The following is a 26,524-nucleotide window of genomic DNA, read 5'->3' on the forward strand; positions in this document are numbered from 1 at the left end:
ATGTTTTCAGCTTCGGAATATGCGCTTCTGCCTCAGTTGTTCTTCTTGGACAACTACCACAACTGTCTGATGGCTCCTGGAGACACCTACTGTTACGTGGACGCTAGACTTGTGACCAATGAGACCAATCAGCTGCTTACCGTCATACAGGTAACGTTATGATCTTCTTCAGCCGGTCCCTCAATGCTGAGGATCGGGACGATCATCTCCTTCTATTGTTGACGATTATGTCCTTACCATGATGTCCTTATTGCGATTCTGTTCAGGACCTAAACTGAATTGCTAAAGGACGGAGCTATACAGGTTATGCGACGGGCTATACAGGGACGGATGTATGCGACTTATACAGGCTGGAAAGATAAGTCCGGCCCTGGAGGGAAACTACCTTAAATCCTTAAGCTGGCTCTTTTTACTTAAAGGAGACATTCCTTTATTTTTAAAAAGAAACAAAACTGCATTCAAAGTATTTTTCTTTTTTTCTTCAATTTAGCTTGTCTAAAAAAATCTTAGTACTAAATATTAGATTTTATGGATATTTTGTACGACAGACGAGTGTAAGACCTAATGTTTCTTGGAGAAATGTTATCATTAACATTAACTATATCGATTAGTAGAATAAAATTGCGAGTTTTTATTTTTTGGAATTTTTAGTCGGTTCGAGTCCCGGGCGAGGCAAGCGAGTTTTAGAAAATCTTTGAATGCAGTTTTGTTTCTTTTTAAAAATAAAGGAATGTCTCCTTTAAGTAAAATGAGCCAGCTTAAGGATTTAAGGTAGTTTCCCTCCAGGGCCCGACTTATCTTTCCACCCTGTATAAGTCGCATACCTCCGTCCCTTATAGTTCGTTTTTTAGCATTCGAAAAAAGGTAAACAATCTTGATGTGTCTTTTAATTGAAAAACACGTTAAATAAGTCACGGCAAATATATAATAAATATAAATCTAATACGATACGATCATTTATATTGCTATGCTTTCATAAGTAATAGTGAGTGGTTTTAACAAGCGTTTTTCAATCAAAATACAAAATAAGATCGCTTACCTTCTTTCTAATGCTAAAAAAGTGAACTATAACGATCGTGACATCATGTCCTTCTGTTGAAGACCAGGTTCTTCCATAGGCTTCTAGTAGTTCTATTCCTCAGCAAGCCAGTTCCTCATGCAGTTTTATTTTAACTGCATAGGCATAGTGCAGTAATTTGATTTGAGTAGGGGGGATCCCTGAGATCTGGTGCCTTCAACTTTGCCTGTTATGATATTATGATACCCTTACTACCATCCAGCGAGTAGCTCCAAGGAATTGTCCGGGGCCATTCTCTAAGATTATGTCTGCAGTTGCGTCTAATTGCTACGTCTCTTTTATATATTTTTTATTACACGACTGGCCAAAAAAAAGAGTGTATTGTTTTCAGCGTTCATGTGTGTATGTTTACAGGGTATTTGGTACATCGTTTGCCAAATTAAAACGGCAGATAGATTGAGTCATTTGCTATCTTCTCGTGCCTAAAAAAACAAAAATGGTCATGTGTTTTTTTTACTACTATGCAAGTAAAAAATTGAAATTTATGCAAAACTGGCATAGAAGTGAAAAAAAAATTACGTGAAGTTGCCTGAAAAGATAGCAAATGACCTATCTGCCGTTTTAATTTGGCAAACGATGTACCAAACACCCTGTATATTTATTTGAGAACTACCGCTTCTTTCCGCTTTCACTCTACACGATATGGATTCACCATTAGATGGTTGGCAGTCCTCAACTGCAGGGCTCGGAAACCGGTTTTTGCTCCATACAAAAATACCGGTATTATTACGTTCTTTTTCGTTCTTTGGTTTATTATTTCTTTTTTAATTGGACAATCTGATAACACAAATTCGTTACCTACCTAAATACATGATCCAGTCTTACGTAAAGAGCATAAAATAATTCAAAATATTGATCTAATTGGGGGTTTTTTAAAAATACCGGTTCCAAGCCCTGCTCAACTGTGCGTTTCTCCAGACATATTAACTAAAAATGCTTTTTTACACAAAAATATTTTTATATCACCTTATTTACTTTACCTTACAATCAATCAATCAGTCAATCAAAACCTTTTTAATCAATCAAATCAATCAATTTACCTTACCTTACTTAAGGTACCTTATGAATCACACATACTTTATAGTATGCCTACCATGTGTTAACTCGTTCGCGTTTTTCCTGTACTAGTAAATAATAGACATCGCAAATTTACAGGCATCTGAAGCTTATTTTGCGCTCACACTTACACATTTTTTTTTTGTATTTGAGACTCAAGTAAGAGAAATGTCCTAATTAGTATATTATATGTTTTGGCCTTTTTTTTAAATGTGTTTGCAATTTTAAGGACATTTTTTTTATAAACAAAGTGATAATTTATTAGGTAAATGAGTGGTAAAAAAACCGGTTCCAAAATGATTAAATGCGTGAGGTCAATTATAACAGGTTTCAAACTAGATTCGGCGACTTATCGCAAATATTTAAATAAAAAAAATTTATTCGACAGGTTTAATAATTTATACATAATATTATCCACATTAATATTAACAAGTGTATGAAAGTTTTTAATTAAGATATATATTTTTTATTTTTTTTCCTCGAGTAGTCGTCACGAGCAGGTCCATCTTCTGGTGCCAGCTTATCGTTGAATTTTGGGACACGATGTATATCTATATAAATATATCGTCGCCTAGCACCCATAGTATAAGCACAATCTATAAAACAATAAGGTAATTTTCACCACACCAGCTCGGAAAGGCTTACTTTGGACTTCAAAAACTGATGGTAAAGTTGCATTTTATTCACATGTGAGGCAAAGTAATCAAATGCAAATTTTTAGTTGTTTTCTCATGTTTGCTCGTAGAATTGACTTTTAAATGATGATTTTGGATGATAAATATTTAATAACATTCATTTGGATTTGATTTGGTTTGATTTTGTTTGATATTTTACATTTAATATTTGCTTCGGGTTGGTGTGGTGAAAAATTTTGTGTTTCACTCGGGGGCAATTTTTTTTAACCCTCGTGCTTTGAAATCCTCGCAACGTTCAAGATTCCATTTTTAGAAACACTCGCTACGCTCGTGGTTCAATTTTGGAATCTTTCGCTTGCTCGGCTATCAATATTAGCACGAGCGGTAAAACAACAACTTTGCCCCCTTGTAAAACAAATAACTATTTTAACGAAGCCGTCTAGACAGGGCAATATATTGCCAATGCCAAGGAGACTCTTTGACATCACATCTGACGTTGAAAGTCATCGTTTATTGTTACCATCATATTACCGTCAGGTAATAATAGGTGGGGGTCACCCCTTTATCCTCTGGGTTATGGTGTCAAGTACCTAACATTGTGTATAAAGCGCAGGCCAAAAGTCTCCGCATAGAGCTATTAGGTTGATTACCTATATCTGAATTTCTTTAAGTAAATTCTAGTTAAGTTGAAAACAAGCAATCATAACAAACTATAAGTATATAAATAATAAAATATGCATGTTAATTATGTAAATTTTTGTTTTGTGCTTTTTCCTATTAGTATCGTAAGAGCTCTTGATTCTGAGTAGAAACAAGATAAAAAATGCCAAATTTAAAAATAAAAAGTAAATTAGTTTACAGCTTAAAGTAAAATACCAAACGCTACCTATTTTTGGGGTGCCGTGCCCAAAGAGTCAAAACGTGACCCTATTACTAAAACTCCATTGTCCGTCTGTCCGTCCGTCTATCTGTCATTTACAGATAATGTACATATTTCTGTTGCAGCTATAACAATAAATACCTACTAAAAACAGAATATAATAAATATTTAAGTGGTGCTCCCATACAATAAACATGTTTTTTTGCCGTTTATTTCATAAATGGTACGGAACTCTTCGTTCGCGAGTCCGACTCGCACTTGGCCAGTTTTTTACCAAGCAATCGCGAATTAAGAGCTCAGCGCCTACTTTTCAGGTCGGGCAGAAATAATAATTCGTACCTATGTATGTGCGGATGACCGATTATTCATTCAATCAATCAATCAATCAATGGGCCTAATAGAATTACCTTCTTGTATCAAATAATAAATTATCAAAAACGAACACACAGTTTTGATTCAATAATTGATTGATGATAAAATCATTACTTACATGCCCACAAGCTGTTAACTATTGCCCACAGGAGAGAAAACTAGTGTGTTCGCGCGAACTGTACATTTTTCTCTCCTGTGGGCATGTAAGCAATGATTTTATCATAGTTCTCTAAATAAAAGGAGGACCTTTTCACGTGGATGAGGGTTAAATAAGAAAATTAACCTTTATTGCCCTTAACTCTTGTGTATGTCTACAGGAAAGACGTAACACAGTTTTCTGTTTGACCCTTTAACGAGACAGGGTTGGAGCCGGTGTAGCTTTATTTGACGTTCATAAGGGCATTTATTTATGTGATGATACTATTTGTTCCTGAGTCATGGTTGTTTTCTATATATTTAAGTATGTATATATTATATATATCGTTGTCTGAGTACCCACAACACAAGCCTTCTTGAGCTTACTGTGGGACTTGGCCAATCTGTGTAAGAATGTCCTATAATATTTATTTATTTATAAGCGGATTGTAATATGCCTACTTGAATAAACTATTTTTTATCTTTATCTTATCTAACTGCCCGCGTAGCCAAGATGCCAATCGCTTACGCTCCGTAGCGATCGAAACGCAACTGTCACTGTCGCACTAACATGGAAGAGTGATAGAGAGACACAAAGCTTTTCGCTGTCGAAGCGATAGCGATTGTAACCTTGGCTAGGCCGGCTGGTCCGTTACCTGCTAGCATTGTTTATTATCAAAAACAGCACAAATATATAAATACCTACATGTTAAGTCGACCACAAGTCACCATCGATGCATAGGTACTCTTATCATGCTAAAAATATAATTTCAATTGGTTATAAAAGATTATTTTAATCGAACAATATTTATTTTAGGACCTAAGGGTCCATAAAATGTAAACAACTATACTATGCAGGTCGACTTACTATGCAGGTTTCTCAATACGTTTCCTCATATAAAAATATCTTAGTAGGTACACGACTAAGTAGGAGTATTTTAAGTATAAACGGTAAATACTCAATATATAATAATCTTGCTTTAAGCGAAGATAATTTGATTGTTTACCCTTAATATCATATGAATTCTAATACAGGGTGATTCAGGAGACGTGAGCAGGACTAACACTGCGTATTTCGTAAATTATAAGCAACTGTTTCGTATCAGTATTAGTGAGGTTAACGTTAATTTTGTAGTCGTGTTGAAAAAAAAGTTATTAATTTATTTACGACATGCATGGTCACCCTAAAATTAGAATACCAAACTACCGATATTCTGTGTCAAATTGAATGTCATCACTGTCATCACGGTCTGGTTACTTTTAAAAACTCGTATCTCACCAAGTTTGACAGTTTATTTTCTTCGTAATCAAAATGCTGTCATTACGGTAAAAGAGGTTTTATGTTTATTAATTAGGTTTTGTAGGGTGACCAAGATTGTAGAGAATTAAATTTGCCCTCACCAAAACTGTGGTTGTTTCACCTAAATACTACGGTGATCGATCAATTTTCAGTTACTGAGTGTGTAGGATTAGTCCTGCTCACGTCTCATGAATCACCCTGTATACGATTTTGAGTCAGAAAATAAACCATGTAGGTACCAACTGTATTTGTAGCACGCAAACCGTCAGCATATTCGTTTCTGTCACTTCATGGAAAATTTTATGGCTAATACACCACATCATACGAATATGGCAACATTTTTTTGTAGGCACCCCAATAATTGAACTATATTGCATTGATTCTTCTTCTTCTTTTGTTTTAGTGGCGGTCTGGCCAAACAAGTCGGCACAAATTTGCCAATGTCAAGTATTTGATCCGCACCTTCGGTTTTTTTTCGCCACCGTTACCTTTTCTTTTCGTAATTTTATGGTAATATTTTACTACTACTGGTACTAACAGCAAACTAACAGTATATAACAATACAGTCATTCGACGAAGCCGTCTAGGTCAGTCTATTGCCAAGGAGACTGTTTGACATCACATCACACGTTGAAAGAAATCGTTTGTCACCATCATATTATCTGACTCTGACCCCCGTCTGACCCCCACTGACTCTAGGTTATGGTGGCAAGTACCTATAGTTCGTTTATTTTAATTAGAAAAATGGTAAACAATCTTGATGTGTCTTTTAATTGAGAAACACGTTTTAAAAATAAATCACGGCAAATATATAACAATTATGAATGTAATACGATCATTTATATTCTTCTGCTTTCATAAGTAACAGTTACTGATTTTTTTTAAACGTTTGTCAATTAAAAGACATGTCAAAAGTCTCCGCATAGAACTATTAGGTTAATTACCTACAATCTGAATTTATTTAAAGAAATTCTAGTTAAGTTGAAAACAAGCAATCACAACAAACTGATAAATTATAAAATACGAGCGTTCGTGTATTTACCCACAGATGTAAATTTTTGTTTTGTGGTTTTTCCTATTAGGATCGTAAGAGCTCGTTATTCCGAGAACAATTAACATAAAATATGCCAAATCTGTAAATACAACGTAAAATAAATAACCCCAAATAACCAAAATCTATTACCTATAGGTACCTATTTTTTTACCTAGGAAACCCAACTCGCGAGCTCAGCGCCTACTTTTCAGCTCAGGCACATAGTCTAATAAAACATGGTCTTCTCTTCCCAGAGTGACACAACTACGTCACAATAACATGGCCGCTATACACCGTGTTTTTATTGAATTCCTTTAACTTCGGGGTATGGTTAAGAACGTTTAAGTGAACTAATTGGCATAGTTAATTTTCAAAAAAAAAAAAATTTTTGCCCTTTTTTTAAAGAAAAAATTAAGTTAAAAAAGTAATTAAATGTAGCATATAGCGTTGTTGTAACACAGGCATTACATTTAACTCAACCAAACAATTGAAATCTGTGACATATCAATGTCATTTCGAACATCGATCGACCGAGATTGTACTTAAGTTTAGTAGCAAATGTATGAACTCATTCTTAACACTAACCAATATGTAAACCAGCCCTAAGGCAAGTGTACACGCTTGTAGAGGCCTTATAGGATAAAAATAAATTATTGGTTATCTCCGAAATGGAGTTAATTAGAACATCGGTGTCTTTGAGAAAGTGACTTAATTTAAGTTCAGGAATGCACCCTCGAAATTAACGGAAATCAAAAAAAACACGGTGTATACATATAGCGCTATCGCATATTATCATATAGCGTTGTCGCATGATGACGTAGGCTTGTGTCAGTCACGTGACCATGAAAAGACGGGAAGAGAGTACCAGGCGGAGCATAGGTATTATTATACCATGCTCAGGCAGAAAAATAATTCGTACCTATGTCTGTGCGGCTGACCGACTGTTCAATCAATAAATCAATCAATCAATCGACCAACAATTACTTTCTTGTATCAAATAATAAATTATCAAAAACGAACACACAGTTTTGATTCAATTATGTTTCAAAATAGGTATCTAATTTTCAAAAATGTTACTTGGATTATCTTAACCGCTATGGAGATTATGGGCCCGATTCGAATTTTAAAATAGACATCTATTAGATATCTTTTAGACATCACCAAGATACGATAACGATATGCTTAAGATCTAACCTGTCAAATTTGACATTTGCGCGATTCTGGAGATACTCTTGAACGATTTCCACAGGATATGACTTAGAGATCCAATTCACATCTAATAGATATCTTACTCTATCTAACGTAAAAGTGCCATTAGTTGATATCTAAACTATAACGTAACGTAGAATGGATCTAGTACGTGTCGTCTCTTGTGAATTGAAGTTCGAATACGGCAGTTGGTCTTGTTTCAATTTGTTTTTTTCCGCGCAGGAATTCTCGGCGTACAGCAAAACGCACTTCGACCGCACGATCGTCCACAGAGGCGTGTGCGTCACGCAGACGTGTCGTGATTACCTCGACAACTCCTCAGGCCTGGTTCCTACTGTTGAAGCCTGCCTTAATTCTACGCTTTACAAGAGTCATGGTCTTCAGGTAAGAACTACAAACGCACTTGTAAAATTGTAATATAACCTTTTGGTGGCCAATGACCGATATATCCGCACCGCAGGTCCAATGCTAAAGACGGATAGATCGCTCACAGACCACAGAGCAACATAGACCTACGTGCATAAGTATAAAGTTCAATTTCAGTTTTGACACTTCGTTGACGTGGCGTCCGAGTAGCAGCTTTTGTGAAAATCGTCGAAAAGCGTCGAAAATGTTATAAAAAGAGTAAACAGCACTTTACAGCCTTTGTGGTCAGTGGGAGACTGAGAAAATATATTCAGCTCTGTCAAAATTAGGTACAATGTGCAAAAATACTCATATACAAAATATAATGAAAAAAAAAACCCAATAAATTATATTTAAGGCCCTGTCCAGAGCAGTGGACATCTTTCGACTGATATGATGATGATTATATTTAAGGCTTGTTATAGACATGCAAAATAGGGTGATAGGGTGGAAGGTTGCAAACCTTTACAGTACCTATAGCTTAGATTGACTCACATCGTTATTCACATCGTGTTTGATAGCACAGAGTGTGCAAGTGGTTTTTTAACGTTTATGTTAACACTTTCACACTCTGTTATCGAACAAGGTGCACAGTAACCTTAGACATTACAACTATTTTAAGTAAGTAATAATATTGTCAGTGTAAAAATGTCCAAATCGTTCAAAACTATATGCACACAATAGTTTTCATTAGTACCTAACTATCGCGGTAAGGTGTAAGGTTAGAATATTTCTATTTGAAAATTTTTAGGACGTCTAGAGGACAACTCCTCATTACGATATAAGTAAATATAATCGCTATTGCCTAGCCTATTGTCTAGCCTAGGTAGTATCATATTACTGGTAATTTTGGAAATTATTTTAAAAGTTCCCGAAGATCTTTAAAAAAACACTCTTAATCCGTTATAATAGCAGTCCCCTTTCCTATAAAACGTTGTAATGTAATATTATCTGCACTATACCAGCTATACCTGCATAATTTTAGTGTCCTACGGCGCGATTCGGGAAATGGATTAGACATTCACTAGATATGAAATAGCAACGATATGTGACGTTCCAAGGAAAAAGGCGGTTGGCGCTTACGCTATTATTAAAGCTGCCCCAATATTATTGCGGCCATAAGGTACCTTTTGCCGTGGAACGTCACATATCGTTACTATTTCATATCTAGTGAATGTCTAATTCATTTCCCGATCGCGCCGCTATACAGCCGTATTCGAACAATGAGATACGTCAAATACTAGATATTGAAACGATATGGATTAGATATGTCAGTGTCAAACAAGTGTCAACAGTGACGTTTTTGTTTGAAGAAATTTCCATTTTGACACTGTTTTGACACTGACATATCTAATCCATATCGTTTCAATATCTAGTATTTGTCGTATCTCATTGTTCGAATACGGCTGTCAATCTGTTAATACAGCTACTTCACATAAACTTGCTGAAGGGTGATTCTCTGAGAATATCGGTTGTCTATAGGTAAGGGCCCCCCCACATCTGGCGTCTTTCGAGCGTCGGCGTCTACAATTCTATGGCCCACGTCGACGCAACGTCGACGCAGCGTCGACGCAACTGCGCAGCGACGTCATTTTCCATAGCGCTGGACCGACGCCGACAGACGCCGACGCTCGAAAGACGCCAGATGTGGGGGGCCCTAACCCTGAAAAGGCACTCGCTCGAAAAAGTCTTAAGGCCCCCCCCACATCTGGCGTCTTTCGAGCGTCGGCGTCTACAATTCTATGGCCGACGTCGACGCAACGTCGACGCAGCGTCGACGCAACTGCGCAGCGACGTCATTTTCAATAGCGCTGGACCGACGCCGACAGACGCCGACGCTCGAAAGACGCCAGATGTGGGGGGGCCCTAACGGCCTGGCCAAGACATTGCGCGACTGGCTTCTACTAAGGCGACAACCATAGATTGGAGCGAGACACAGCGATCGGACCTTTCGTTCCCACCTATGGTTTTCGCCTTAGCCGAAGCCAGTCGCGCAATGTCGTGGCCAGGCCGTAAGATAACTTACGGGTGCAAAAAATCCTCGTGATGTTGTATGTGATGTTCTGATGTAGTTGTAAGTGCCGCAAATGTCTGCATTTCTGAAAAATAGCTACGAATTTGCGGCACTGGCGGTCGAGACCTTTGCCCTTGGTCTTCAGACACCAAAACCTTAATATATTTATTTAGATTTTATTTTATTTTTATAATATTCATTTTATTTTTATAGATTGACACTGTTGTTTTTTTATTTAATATACATATATATATACTTTTTATGTATGTATGTATGTCTATCTATGTTTATGTTTATCTTTATTAATGTTATGTGTTGTTTGGTTATATTCAATTCGAATTTTCATATTTTTTCTTTGCGCCACCTCCCGTATATTCTAATTCTTATGTCTCCTATACCCAAAGGTTGTCTGGAAGAGATCGCTCTTAAGCGATAAGACCGTCTGTTGTTACCTACATTGTCTTTGTTTATGTTATTTTACATTTATTGTAAACTACGTGTATGTGAGGTGTGCAATAAAGAATATTGTATTGTATTGTATACTCGTAAAGGATATTTTTCGAAAACTTGTTGGGGTGTCTGACGACCTTCGAGCAACACCGGCTTCCGACACGTCGGAAGGGAGGGGCCCAAGCGATATCTCACCGTACAAATCTTTCTGCCATTTTTCGCGGGGGGAAAGGTGCACACAGTCGCACTTCTCACACACTTACATACAAAATCCAATCTGTAATGACGACACAAATACATACAAAATGACACACGTCAAAGACAAATCTTGCAAACCTTGATCTCTTTTTGTGTACGGACAAGTGACTAGTGTCACAACACGCACACTAACACATTTTTGTTGAAGTATGTCATTGTATTTTGAGAGATGAGAAGTCGGATTTGTCGCTGGACCGATCCGCAATTTGTACTGAGCGAGCAAAATCGATAAATCCAACAATTACTTGAGACTAAAATATAATAATTGTATTTAAATGTAATTAAACGTATGATATGTAAAAAAAATATTACATGTGAAATGTAACACTTTCTTTTTGTAAATTTGATGTCCCCGATCTCTTTTTATAACAAAAAACCGAGCAAACAGGCATTTTTGTGCAGCAGTGTTCACGCGCGCGTCTGGACTCGGTCTAGTGAAAAATCCAAGTGCAACTAGTTTTATTACCCGCGCTAGATTAGATTGACGCGCTAATCTTGTACCTCGGCAGAGGGGAAATAGTGTGAATGCCGCCTCCCTTCCGTGTTGCTCGAAGCTGACGACCTACGAGCAGGGTCAAATTCCCTTGTAAATATTGTAGATATATATGTATTGTAATAAAAATTATAAAGTTTGAACAAAAAAAATGTTGTAAGTATGTTTGAAACAATGATTAAAAGATTTTATTTTCCAGACTAAAGTGATGAAAGATGTCGTGTACTGCACTAAGTTCGAGGAGCCTGCTGGCTACGACTTGGTCGACTATGTCGTGGCGCTGGTGATGCTGGTGCTGGTACTGTTCAATGTGGCTGGCAGCTTGACTGATCATGTTGGCTGCGCTGAAACTAAGAGCACAGGTAAGTTTTTAACGGCCCGATTCGAACATTAAGATACGTCAATTAATAGATCCAAAACGATATTAGATGTGACAGTGTCAAATGTGACGTTTCTTCAAACAATAACGTCACAAAAACGTAATACGTAGGCGAACAACACGCGAACGCGAAGCGAAACAATGCGGCGCGGGGTGAATCAATCCTTTGATACCTAATATAGAAGTGTCCTACATGGGCCATCTCGTTGCGAACTCGAAAGCCTTGGGCCCGCCGCGCCGCGCCGCGTCGCGTTCGTGAGTTGTTCGCTTACGTAAAGGGGCCCACTGGTTAACAGTCCGCCAGACGGTATCGGCCTGTCAGTTGTTCGGAACTGTCAAAATTTTGTTCTAACTGACAGGCCGATACCGTCTGGCGGACTGTTAATCAGTGGGCCCCTTAACACGCAGCGTAAGCCATTGTTGTCAAAGAGGGAAGAAGCGAAATAATGTCCCGAACCCCACAATGTAAATGTAATTCTATAGCGTTACGTACTTTCGCGTTTGCGTTATGTCTATTTTTGTATGGGATTTTAAAAAGCGCGCAATGCGGGACGTTTTTAAAACTCGACATTCCATACAAAATGACTACGTCACGTCACGCTTTCAAATGAAATGTACATTAGAAGTACATATGTTGTTCATTCTTATAATAAAATGTCGGTGGAAAACTAGCATGAGGTGCATACGGTGGTTACCATAAGTCTATGGACGCTTGCAACTCCAGCGGTACAGCGTAGCGTAAGTAAGTAAAGTAAATACACTTTATTGCACCACAAAGAAAAATACAATAACAGATTTACGGTGTAAATAATGGTTGCGTATTAGCTACCTATGTCATTTTTCATAAAAAACGTAAAAAATAACTGTACCTATTTTTTAAGTATTCAAGATAAATAATAAACTTTGGACCTAGCTTTATCGCATTGAAATATTGAAATAGGGTTCCCCCACATATGTCGACGCGGAATCGGCAAAATCCGATAGGGAAAAAGCTTTATGTCCGCGCAATAAGAGTGAAAAAGTCGTCATTCGGCTTGGCTCGCATCGGCCAGCACCTGCCGACGCGTCGACGGATTTTTCGCTCTTATTGCGCGGACATGAATGACATAGGTACAGTCGCCATCAGATATATCGGAGCGGCCAAGGCACTCACAAATATCTGAACACGCCTCTATTGTCAAGGCGTTAGAGTGCGTGTTCAGATATTGTGAACACTTTGGCCGCTCCGATATATCTGATGGCGACTGCACTCGTAAAGCTTTTTCCTATCGGCTTTTGCCGAATGCGCGGCGATATATCTGGGAAGACCCTAGACGACCTTGCTAGTTCATTATAACTTTAAACATGTATGCAAAGTAGTTGAAAAATATAAATGCCCCAGCATCCAATGTCATAAGGAGTGAACTAAGTCAAACCTAAGGATACTTAAACATTGTAAAAAAAAACCGGACAAGTGCGAGTCGGACTCGCGCACGAAGGGTTCCGTACCATAAAGCAAAAAAAAAAAACGGAATAAAATGCAAAAAGAAAACGGTCACCCATCCAAGTACTGACCACGCCCGACGTTGCTTAACTTTGGTCAAAAATCACGTTTGCTGTATGGGAGCCCCACTTAAATCTTTATTTTATTCTGTTTTTAGTATTTGTTGTTATAGCGGCAACAGAAATACATCATCTGTGAAAATTTCAACTATCACGGTTCGTGAGATACAGCCTGGTGACAGACGGACGGACGGACGGACGGACGGACGGACGGACGGACGGACGGACGGACAGCGAAGTCTTAGTAATAGGGTCCCGTTTTACCCTTTGGGTACGGAACCCTAAAAAATAAAATGTATAATGCTGATAAGCAATAATGTGTCAACCCACAACCATTTTGCACTCATTGCATATAGAACTTAAAACGTGACGCTCAGAGTTGAAGTTTTATTGAAAAATTATTGTGGGTTGACACATTTTTGCTAAACTGTATTATATTAGGTACAGTAAGGCTATGATGGTCGACTGGATAAATGATATGGCTGTATAAATGATGATAAAACTGACATTTTATCCAGTTTTTATTGATTTGTCGTCTTTTCCACTTTTGACAGCGATAGTCGTTAAATGATTAACTGCATAACATGGTCGTTGGATAATATGTCATTTGTCTACATTTCCAACTTAAACTTAGTGGATAAGTGGATAAGTTAAATGATATAAATGCCACTTGTCTAGATTTATACAGTTTTATAACATTCATACCGTTTTGTCCACTTGGACAACAATACACGGTAAATGGCTACGATTGTTGGATAATTAGACATATAGTCGATTTTTGACGGCTAGCCTTTGATTAATTTATCGTAGTGCTCACTGGGTCACGATAAGCGCAGTTAAGAAGCTGTGATTAGTGTTAACTTAATTGATTCATTTGTGTTACGAAAATTAACTATGGAAATTGTATTGTTTGTATTTTATTGTACTTAAATCGTACACATATAAGTCTATAGCATTCGCTAACACACTTTCATGCATCTAACTTAAATAGAAATGGCTTAACTGTGGTAACACAATGGAATCAATTAACTTTGGACTAATTACAGGTGCTTAACTATGTACAAATTTTTTGCACTTCACTCATAAGTCATAAGTGCTCTTATGGTATATAAGTGGTGAAAAATTTCTTGAAGTTAAAATATCAGTAGGTAAGTATCTGTTTTTTTTTCTTAAATATAATATATACAATTTGAACTTTGAATTATATTTGAATTTACATATAACATTATCAATACGTACATTATTTGTAGGGATGGCAAGATAATAATATCATTTCTTCTTGGCAGCTGCTGCTATCGAAGAAAACTAGCATAGAGAACTCCAACGACGGGCCATTAAGGGCTACATGCAACCCCTTTGATTTTTTCCTTCCTTTGATAATTTCCGACATAAAAACTATCCTAATATATGTCCTTCCCCGGGACTCAAACTATCTCTATACCAAATTTCAACTAAATCGATTCAGCGGCTTAAGCGTGAAGAGGTAACAGACAGACAGACACACACACTTTCGCCTTTATAATACTAGCTTTTGCCCGCGACTTCGTCAGCGTGGAATTATTAATTTAGGTAAGTAGCTATTATTTTATTCAATCTGCGTTTTGTTGATTCCCCATACAAATTTCAACCCCCCTTTTCACCCCCTTAAAGGGTGATTTCTTGAATCCCCCTTTGAATCACCCTTTGTCCTTTCCCGGGACTCAAACTATCTCCGTACCAAATTTTGACTAAATTCTGCACCAGCGCCGGTCCTACACCGCGCGGGCGGGACAGTTCCTATTGACAATGTTTGTTGTGCAGTTGTTGTTAAGTCCCCATACAAAATTCCACCCCTTTAAGGCATGAAATGGTAGGCACGTATTTTTTACATGTTTATGCAAGTAACTGACGGTCTTTCCACCGCTATACAACCGGCTGACGGTTTTTTTATTTATAATAGCATCTAAACTATCATCTGGCAAAGTATCAGGAGGCGATGATTGAAAAAAAATTTTTTTTACATGTTCATGTGATCAACTGACGGTCTTTCCACAGCGATACAACCGGCTGACATTTTTTTAATTCACGATAGCATCTAAGAAACTATCATCTCAGACAAAGTATTAAGCGGGAGGCGATGACTGACGATATTTGCTCCTGCCGCAACATATAGGACTAGTATAAGGTGACGCTTACGGGAAAGGGGCTGTGACCCTCGCTCTGGTTCTTTCCTTGTCCAACAAATATCACTGGCCATTTAGCGAGGTAATGCCGCCAGTATTTTTGGCACATTACGTCCGGGTTATAATCAGAGTGGGGGTAATATTGTATTTGTTAAGTCATTTAGTTTTACTTATTACTAGAAGATATACATATGATTCGCTGGGTTGGAGAACCACGAATCGATCGCAACGCGCACCGTGGCCCAAAAAGAAACTTTCGGCAGACCAACTGTCACTTTTTACTAGGGAGTTTACCTACGTATCTGTGTATTTAAAGTAATAATAATAAATAAAGCACCAGCTTCCATTATTAACTTTAATGTTGACTCTCCCTTCAATTCCAACATGTAACGGCAAAGGATTACACCTAATTTTCTTTACAGGTGCATACATTTCTTCAAAGTAGGTATTTCCCTTTTGAGTTATTTTCTTTGGCGAACTGTCTGGCACTAGGTCTGCCCAATTGCTGATCTTCACTGGTTTTTGGGAAGTTTTCTTAGTAGTTGATGTAGTACATCAGAGCCGCGATATGTTTACTCCTAACGTACACACAATCACATTTTCCACTCGTAACATAACGACTAGAATCAATCTGTAAAAAATAAATTATTTCTTTACTTTCTATTACATTAATGGATCATAATATTCATAATATTATGTATGTACTACGTCAAAGATTGCAAAAACAGAAAAAAACAGCTTACATTCAAGGACGTTTGTCACTGAAGCTTGACGAATTAGGTACAGGAGCTTCAATGGTGTGGCTCTTATGATCTTCATATTTGATTTCTTTTAGGTAGGTACATCTTGCACATGTTAAGCCAAAACCTATTATTATCCTTTTGGAAAAACACGAAAAGTCTGCATTATTAACGACACTACAGTCATATGTATCTAATACCTTTAAACGAGCAATTTTTGGATATTTATTTATTTATATGTATAATATTTCGGGGATCTCGGAAACGGCTCTAACGATTTCGATGAAATTTGCTATATGGGGGTTTCGGGGGCGAAAAATTGATCTAGCTAGCAGTGGCGGCGCGTCAAACATATCCATAGGCAACCCGGGGCTAATATGGCTTACATATTTCCTTTACAACTCTGCTCAAACATTCAAAAACAGGCAAGCCGGTGGGAATCGGCTTTAATGGACGCGCCGCCACTGCTAGCTAGGTTTTTATATGTTTTCCGAGCATAGCTCGGTCTTCCAGATATTTAGTTACCTATATGAAATGCGTTATTCGATTTTTATTTCTTTACTTCTCGTAAAGTCAGCCATGAGAAAGTCCGTGTGTGTGTACTACCTGAAATTTATTGATTGTGCCATTTATGCCATTTTAGAGGGGAAATGAAGATTTACGTGTTCAAATAGAATATATGTAAATTACAATATTTCATTGAAATTATTTGTTCTCTTCGTAATGACAGCCAGCCATGTGACATTTCAAAGTCCGCTGTCATATCGCACCCAGCGAATAGGTTATGTTTTATTTTCAAATAAACAATTTCTTTTTCTAAACTGCAACATTCCTAACTGTAGGTACATCGGTGGACCTTATTTCAAAAGGCATAAAGTCCACCGATGTGCAGTTAACAGTGTGTGTGATTGTACAGTCATCAGCAATAGTATCTTACACAACTAGGGCCGCAAAAATATATGACGCGCTCTTATTGCGCTCCAAATAAGAACGTGTCACATATTTTTGCGGCCCTAGTTGTGTAAGATACTATTGCTGATGACTGTACAATTCGGCCGTGCTTTTAATAAGAGCAATAGAGTCAGACCAAGAAATGTCTGCAGCGGATTTGATAGCCCACGCAGTGCAAGTGTTATTTTAGACGTCAAACTTCTATGAAATTATGACGTATAAATAACACTTGCACTGCGTGGGCTATCAAATCCGCTGCACACTTTTCTTGGTCCAACTCTAACTCATTTTGAAGTGTCATTCAATTGGATACTTTGTACTTGTACAATATGTTCTACAATTGAAAGAGATTTCAAAATAAGTTACTGCTCTTAATAAGCACGGCAGAATTATTTATTTGATTTTAGGTTAATAAGGTCGACTACTGTCTTTAAAATTTTGTATGACATTACAAGCAAATATCAGTAATCGTGAATTAAGTATTGTAGCCGAGTCTACTTTCGTCCGATAATGTATTAGCTTATTTCAAAGACTATGAATTCTAAGTACTAGAAATAAAGTAGATTTTGCGACATGATAAAGACGGTTAAATTTGAGGCGATGGAATAAGAGATTCACTTCAAAAAAACCTTATATAAACTCAATTAGAATCTATATTTCAAAATCTTAAACCATCCAATAACTTTTAACTATCAATGCCACATGTGCATAAGTGGTGTGTGCGGCATGTCATTTAGCTAACTATTCATTAAAATACGCTTTAAGTAAACTTGTTTAGAATTGATTTTTCAAAAGCTCATACTATGGATAAATTTAACTGTCAATGACATATCTAGATAAGTGGTAGAATGTGGTTTAACCATCTTTTCTTTAAAATACACCTTAAGTCATCGAGTATAAATATGATTTTTCAAAACCTCACAACATGTCACGCTATCATTAGTCACATATACGTTATCCTCGCGAACTATTAATTAAAATACGCTTTAAGTAAACTTGTTTAGAATTGATTTTTCAAAAGCTCAAATCATGGATAAGTTTTAACTCTCAATGACATATGTGGATAAGTGGTAGAATGTGATTTAACCATCTTTTCTTTAATATACACCTTAAGTCATCGAGTTTAAAATTGATTTTTATAAACCTCAAAACATATCACGCTATCATTAGCCACTTATACGTTATCCTCGCGACTTTTTACCGAATTATATAATTTATCAGATAGTCGTCATATCATGCATTAAATGATTAATGATATGGTGACATAACCATCATAGCCCTCCTGGAATTGGATAGATAAAAGGAACTAATATTTTTTTTGGCAAAAACACTATTAGTTTGCTGCACACTGGGCTATAACCGCGAAAATCAAAGTCCGGGCATTTTTCTCTGTCACTCTAATAACGCCTTCATTGGAGTAAAAGAGAAAGATCCCCGCCATTAACGAATTTCGGTTTTCGCGGTAGCCCCTCTGGTTGCGAACCTTGATGCGACCCGGATGCTTGATTGACAATGTGGTATAAAAACCAAGTGCATGTCGGGCCACGCAAACCCAAGAATTCCGTACCTCCATAAGTACCTACTTACATGCAAATCGCGTATCTTCGTGGAACTTACGCCGTTTTAATAAGATTATAAGTTTTTTGGAAAAAAACTCATTGATGACTTAATCGATTATATTCAAAATAATTTTCGTGGAAAGTAGGTAAGATATTTTCACCACACCAACTCGGAAAGCCTTACTTTGCACTTCAAAAACTGATAGCAAAGTTGCGTTTTATTCACATGTGAGGCAAAGTAATCAAATGCAAATTTTGAGTTGTTTTCTTATGTTTGCTGGTAGAATTGACTTTTAAATGATGATTTTGGATGAAAAATATTTGATATTTGATATGATGATAACATTCATTTGGATTTGATTTGGTTTGATTTTGTTTGATACTTTACATTTAATATTTGCTTCGGGTTGGTGTGGTGTAAAATTTTGTGTTTCACTCGGGGGCAATTTTTGTTTAACCCTCATGCTTTGAAACCCTCGCAACGCTCAAGATTCCATGTATCGAATTTTGGAATCTTTCGCTTGCTCAGGTATCAATATTAGCACGAGCGGTTAAACAACAACTTTGCCCCCTTGTAAAACAAATAACTATTATTAAGCTGTATTTATGTTTTTCTTTTATTTTCTTTTGCACGCCCGGGAGAATTGCTAGAGCGGTGCCCCGTATTTATATTTAATATTGAAAGACGGACATGACGAAACTTTAAAGGGTTCCGTTTTTGCCATTTTGGCTACAGAACCCTAAAAAATACGAATCAATAAGTTGTCGCTAATTGATTAAATAAAGTGGCCAGTGACCACTGTTTTATTCATTGACGCAGTAAAGTATTTGTGTGGTATTAGGTGCAATAACTTCGATTTACGTCATTAGGCAATTGTTGAAAACATGTCATCACTTTAGTTGTAAAACATTATTTGAATTTTATATCAGATAATAAATGATTTGCAATTTTTTAATCCGGTTTAGACAACTACCTATGTCGTGAGTCGGGATACATACGGCCCGATTCGAGCAATGATTTTAAGAAGTCACAGCTGTACGATACCGATCTGTCAGAGTCATAAGTGATTCACAGAATCCTCCATTCCACCATTAAAAATATGTGTCACAAAATGTCCGTGCTATTACGTCACGGTGTTAGTGTGAATAAGTATTTACTTGTAGTGCGTGACGAAGTGGAAACTACAATTTTCATACAAATTGTTATAGTCGCACCAATAAAAGTCTGCAGCGGATTTGATAGCCCACGCAGTGTAAGTGTTATTTATACGTCATAATTTCATAGAAGTTTGACGTTCAAAATGACACTTGCACTGCGTGGGCTATCAAAATCGCTGCAGACTTTTTACGGTCTAACTCTAGAAGATTTTTTTAGAGCATCAGGATTGAATATGTTTGAGTTGAATATATGAACCCAAAAACACTAGGTCAGGATCAGGTCTTCAATATTTTTTTTAGAAAAAGCTCGACGACCTAACCAAGGTGACAATCGCTTGCGCTTCGCCATCGAATGGCTTTGTGTCTATATTAGTGTGACAGTGCCAGTTGTTAGCTACGGAGCGATAGCGTTTGGCATGTTATCTACGGGGCCCGCGGCGGTAGCACGGTCGAATTTTTATCGCTTGTCACGTTCTAACAAATATGTCAGTGCGAAAGTGACAGGCATAAGTGACAGGCTTCTTTGTTATTGTTATGCGCAGGAGGCCGACTGCTGCTATGCTTCTCAATCAAACGCAACTGGGTGCGCCTGCGCACAGCGGCGGGCGACGGCCCGGAGCCGAGACTGGAACGACTGAAATGCTTCACCGGACTCAAGTAAGACATTACATCACCTTTCTTACAGCTGGGAAAGCGTAATGGCTCCTCTACACGATGGGCCAACGCCGGCCACTCCAAGGGACGCATTTATGCGTTAGAGGGAGCAAGTGATATTTCTATCTCATTCTACCGCATGGCTGCGTCCCTTGGAGTGGCCAGCGCTGGCCCATCGTGTAGAGGAGCCATAACATTACATCCGAAAAAAGTCTGGAGTTCCGTTTTCTCACGAATTTTGTCCACATAATATACAGGGATCGATTTTTTTTTCGCCAGCCATATTCTGCGTAGTGAACTCATGGGTCATACCGAACAACTTTTATTACAAGGCCAAGACCGAATTTGCAGAAAAAAATTTAGCTTGTTCTTACATTCTAGCAGATTTCTATGGGGCATCCTAGGCAGCAACATTTTTTTACGCGATTTTGACATGGGTCCCATAATAAAAGTTTTTCACCTATAAATTTACAACGTAGAAAAAAAATTACTTACTTTTATATGTATGTGTGCCTCTGCCCATAAGTAATGGAATTCACAGTTCTTCACGGATTCCATTACCCGACCTGGATTTTTACAAAAATGCAGATAATCAGGAATTGTATACTTATTTATATATTATACTTATTAACTAACGAATCATTATCCAAATCGGTTTAGAAATGATAGAATTTTGTGGTAGGTACCAGGCATAAAAAACTTTCTAATTGATAATTTCGTCCTTTTTGAACTCTGTTAAACCGGCCGAAACCGGCCGTAATCAGCGAAAATCTTGTATCAAAAATGGTTTGACAAAAACTTACTTATGTTACAGAACTACTTGTATCAAAAATGGTTTGACAAAAACTTACTTATGTTACGGAACTACTTGTATCAAAAATGGTTTGACAAAAACCAATTTCTGCTACAGAACTACTTGTATCAAAAATGGTTTGACGAAAACTTATTTCTGCTACAGAACTACTTGTATCAAAAATGGTTTGACAAAAAATTATTTCTGTTACAGAACTATCACGACTATACTCGTGATCATGGCACACTCTCCGATAAACATCGCGATTTCCACCAGCGATCCAGAGTTCCTAGAAAACGTACGTTCATAAGTTGTTACAGATGTAGTGCAATAGTTTTCCATCGTACTTTCTCGGAAACGTTCGTATTTGTCATGCTACTTCGGTCAACTTCAGTACCTTTCATGTTTTTCAGTCAACTTCAGTATCTGTACCGAGACTGACTGAAATAGCAAGACACGTTCGTATGTCCGTGAAAATACATACATGTAAAATAATTATGTAGGTATTTATGTAATTTTAACTTTTTTCAACAAGAGGGGGTTCCAAATTCAAAAACAAAATTATTACTTCTGGGACTTGGAGAAAATACTTAGGCCTGAGTTACACTTGTAAGTTTTACTTACGTAAGTAGGGACAAAGCTATTTGTTAGAATGAGATAACGATATTCATCTCTCATTCTGTAGTATAGCCGTGTCCCTACTTACGTAAGTAAAACTTACAAGTGTAACTCAGGCCTTACGATAGATATTTTACAAGTTTTATTTTTATTTTAAGTAGGTATATATGTTCGGGTCAAATCTTGCAAGCTAAATTAGACCCACTTCTCATTTTTCGATTGAACTGAATCTTCACATATGTATACCTATAATTATATGTAAATTCAGTGACAATGCAATATAATAGTACCATTGAGTTGATCTGATGATGGACACAGGAGGTAATAGCCATAGGAACTTTATCATAGAACAACGCAATCAAATTGAGTTTGTTAGAATCGTACTAATAATTATTAGTTACCTGTCGAAAGAAAAATATAGTCAGCTATAAACAGCTTATATCAAAAACATTTTTTGTCCGTAAACCGACTTGACAAACAACCATATTTTTTTTGATAAAAATCTTATTCACATTCCAGATATACCACAACCCTGCAGCAACCTTCCTATTCAACGGGACCCTGATCGTCCAGACCTTCTTCCTGGTCTCCGGGTTCCTTCTAGCCTATAACCTGCTGCTGATGGAGGAGAAACGGCCGATCAGCTGGGACATGCTGCCGAAGGGAGTACTCATCAGATGGCTCAGGTGAGGACATACCACAGACCAATACAACATACAACAGACATACATTATATTCCATTGTTAAAGCATAGTATGTCCCCGCGCCTTTGTACAAGTAAAGCCACCTGCAATAATATGTTACTCTTTGGCCACAAAAATATCTGACATGATCTTATTTGTAGAGCCATAAGAGCGTGTCACATATATTTTTGGGGCTTTCGAGGAGTAACATTATTGCTGGTTGTACAAATTCAATTCGAGTTCTGAACTCTTATAGACGTAAGTAAAACACACAGGAAAGTAAGTTCCAGATTCAAATACACCAAAATTGGCCAGATTCTTACGAAGATAGTTCGTAGTAGAGATGCACCTGATATACGGTTACTATCCGGTATCCGGCCTATCCGACCATTATTTTATTATCCGGCCGGATACCGGATAGTGACCTACTATAAGGCCGGATACCGGATAGTATCATTGCTTGATTTCGGAGTAAACAAATTGGATTGAAGGAACAGACACGGTCATAATCGTACTTGTTTATTATTTTAAAACAATTTAATCATTCCACTGACTTGCACGCGCACTCATTTCGAACCTAGAAATGAGTCCGCGCGAACGTTTACTAGGAAACAGGTTAAACCTGCAGAATGCGCACCTGAAAAACCGAAATGTAGGTAGGTATAGTTCCGCTGGCCGAATATTCGGCGGCCAGATACCGGATATTCGGCCAATGGTCAGGACGAATATCCGGTATCCGGTAACCGGCCAAACAACTATCCGTTGCATCTCTAGTTCGTAGTCAGTGGCGGAGCGACTCGCTTCCTACCTTTATTCCCACGGGAGTTATGGATTATCGGACTCACTAGCATTGGAAAAAGTGCAGTTTGTTTTTAGGGTTCCGTACCCAAAGGGTAAAACGGGACCCTATTACTAAGACTCTGCTGTCCGTCCGTCCGTCCGTCTGTCACCAGGCTGTATCTCACGAACCGTGATAGCTAGACAGTTGAAATTTTCACAGATGATGTATTTCTGTTGCCGCTATTACAACAAATACTAAAAACAGAATAAAATAAAGATTTAAGTGGGGCTCCCATACAACAAACGTGATTTTTGACCGAAGTTAAGCAACGTCGGGCGGGGTCAGTACCTACTTGGATGGGTGACCGTTTTTTTTTTGCTTTTTTTACACTATGGTACGGAACCCTTCGTGCGCGAGTCCGACTCGCACTTGCCCGGTTTTACATCGTCATTTTGTTTTAGATTTGCACCTGTGAACGCCGTGGTCCTGGCCTTCGTGGCCACGTGGCAAAGGCATTTGGGAAGTGGACCTTTATGGAAGGTAAATATAAGTAATTTTACAAATAGTGCCAAAATCTTAGATTTAGATTTTAATATAATTTAAAATATACCTATAATAGGCATAGATCACATCTGCAAATGAGGTGAATATAATGAATAAGAATAAGAAATATTTATTAGCACCAAAATAACATAATACAAAAATCATTTAGACGAACAATAATTGAGCTAAAAGGACCTCACTCAGCTTGATGTCCCGAAGTGAATCCTATAGGACACACTACGTGACGCTGATTTTCAGTGAAGCTTGGTAAAAACTATAACTAGAACTAAAAATATGTAGGTGGCACAAATATCTAAGAAAACATAACAACAAAATAAATGGTCACAGCACTAATAGGTCAGGAAATGAATGCTCAAAAAACGTCAAACTAGTCCAAACAAAGTTAAAGAGTCAGAGTAAAATGAACAGTAGTGCAGCTGTCGTTGGAAATGGACTGTCACCTTAAATCTGTCAAAAGAGTAAGCAGTGCCAAAATAACGTCCTACATTCGAAATCAATGCGTTGGTTAATGGTTGGTTACATCAAAATTGCTATAAATCTAAAGGCGTTTAATAAAGCCACGACAATAGATCCGTTGCGCTGGTTTTCAGTAGGGACATAAATTAAAATTATCAGTCAGTGGCAACACGTCAGCCAACATCATACAGAAAAAGAGGAAAATGTTACACAAAAAAAGAAAACATACCTAACATTTTAAATGGTTTTCAGTCGCTGGTGCACAAGGAGGCATCCCAGTGTAGACACGACTGGTTCTATAACCTGTTGTATGTCCACAACTACGTGGACAACTCGGACTGCATGCCGCACACATGGTGAGCCATCATCACCAGCCTTCATTGGATCTACAATCTTTCATTAAACTCTACGTTGTGAATATACAGATCTAGTCATCTAGTGCATAATTGTTTTTCCATCGAATTTTCACGGAAACGCACGAACGTGTGTTGCTATTTAAGTAGAGGTTGAATGAAGTAGCATGACAAATACGAACGTTTCCGAGAAAATATGATGGAAAACATACAGATGTTTTGTCATCTGACGATATACATAATTATTATTATGCTGTGTACAGACACAGACACAGCATAATATATCGTCAGGTTACAACCAAAACACAGTTTTAACTATTAATTGTAGGTACAATAAGTTCAGTCATCTTGAATTTGTTATTTGCGAGTTTTGGTGGTCACTTGTTGATATTGAACAGAATTTTATTATAAGCCGGCCTTGAAATCGGGGGGGAAATGTTCGATTTCATACATTTCGGCTGATCGTGTAGGTCCCACTATTAAAGGCTTACTCTTAATAGTTGAAAAATCCCCATAAAAATTTAAAAATCCTCCTGCTGTTTATTTTTTATTTTCATACATATATAAGTCGGGGCTTCAACTTAAGTTGCATTTTGTACGTTAAATAACAATCTAATTGGTATATTAGCTTACGTTTACGCTTGCGTTATCTACAGTTTATTTCCATAGGTACTTAGGCGCGGATATGCAGCTAAGCGTTCTCGGGCTAGTCATATTCTGCCTCGTGACCAGCCCCAAGCTCCGCAAGATGGCCGTCGCTGCCGCGTTCGTGGTTGGCGTGGTAACACCGGCGATCCATGTCGTCGTTCAGAACCTCAGCCCTATCCTGATTGTTTCACCCGAGTAAGTAGTCTATTACTCCCCTTCCCAGTATCTCTTCTTCTTTCTCATTTCCTCATTGCTGAGGATCGTGATCACATGTGATTTGTCTCCATTTGTGCGGTAATCAATCATGTTGATTTGCAGCGTGCAGCTGACCTCTTCATAGCATTCAACTTCAACCATGTCATATGTACCCGATCCCGAGCTATTTAAGAATTACTCACGCTCGGCAGGGCTGGGCCGGAGCTTCTGGCGCTTCGTTTTCTATGGAAAGCACCACGTGATCACCTATCAGCCGTGATAGAAAATGACGTGTCGGATGCATCGGCCCGGGCCCGGCCCAGTCACGAGTCATCCTTTATTCGGCCTAAAATTATAAATATTTTTTCTCATCATGATTGGACACCGCATAATATGTTTGAAGAATCTAAGAGTCCGTCCATTAGTCCCTACCTAGCACATCGCTTGCGTTACGTGATCTGATGATGAAGCCAAAAGATGTATAGTAGAACTCATTCTTCAGTATCTACTAGTAAGTATTAACTTAGCTTGAGGCAGAACTCATTTTTTAGGTTTTGTGGCAGAACTCATTTCTTGTTGATGAGTCCAATTCTTTGGGAGTTTTAAATAAAATCGGCAATAAATGTGAAAAATTCTTAGTCAAAAGTATCAATTAACTCAGTTTTTGTATTCTTGGAATGCCTCCTTACTCAAATTAAGAAACCCGTGTTCACAGAGTGGCCCGTAACATCTTCGTGAGAGACCCGACGTTCAACAATCTTTACAAACGAGGACACACGAATCTAGTCAACTACGCCGTCGGATTGGGAACGGCGATGCTGGTATATCGGCTGCAGCAGCACAAGTTTGACGTCACCAAGTATAAGGTACGAGAGACAGAACCTACGTTCAACAACCTGTACAAGCGCGGGCACACGAATCTAGTCAACTACGCCATCGGCCTGACGTCGGACATGCTGCGATAGTATAT

General features: G+C 37.8%; 1 protein-coding gene across 1 annotated transcript; it reads left to right on the forward strand.

Annotated features, from left to right (window-relative positions):
* On the forward strand, nt 1-26,519 carry LOC134672192 (uncharacterized). Its single transcript, XM_063530092.1, has 10 exons — nt 1-150; nt 7,921-8,082; nt 11,518-11,680; nt 20,352-20,466; nt 21,470-21,554; nt 22,394-22,560; nt 23,800-23,878; nt 24,611-24,714; nt 25,381-25,554; nt 26,270-26,519. Exons 1-10 carry the CDS (start codon nt 1-3, stop codon nt 26,517-26,519), a joined length of 1,449 nt encoding a protein of 482 aa, XP_063386162.1.
* The last annotated feature ends 5 nt before the right edge of the window (nt 26,520-26,524 follow it).

Source organism: Cydia fagiglandana, chromosome 16, assembly GCF_963556715.1.
Source record: "Cydia fagiglandana chromosome 16, ilCydFagi1.1, whole genome shotgun sequence".
Lineage (NCBI taxonomy): Eukaryota > Metazoa > Arthropoda > Insecta > Lepidoptera > Tortricidae > Cydia > Cydia fagiglandana.

Bases quoted from the DNA above. Each gene is read 5' to 3' on its own strand.
- LOC134672192 (XM_063530092.1), top strand. From the start codon at position 1: ATGTTTTCAGCTTCGGAATATGCGCTTCTGCCTCAGTTGTTCTTCTTG. The intron at 23,879-24,610 runs GTAAATATAAGT...AATGGTTTTCAG, and splicing joins GAAGTGGACCTTTATGGAAG to TCGCTGGTGCACAAGGAGGC. The intron at 24,715-25,380 runs GTGAGCCATCAT...TTATTTCCATAG, and splicing joins GACTGCATGCCGCACACATG to GTACTTAGGCGCGGATATGC.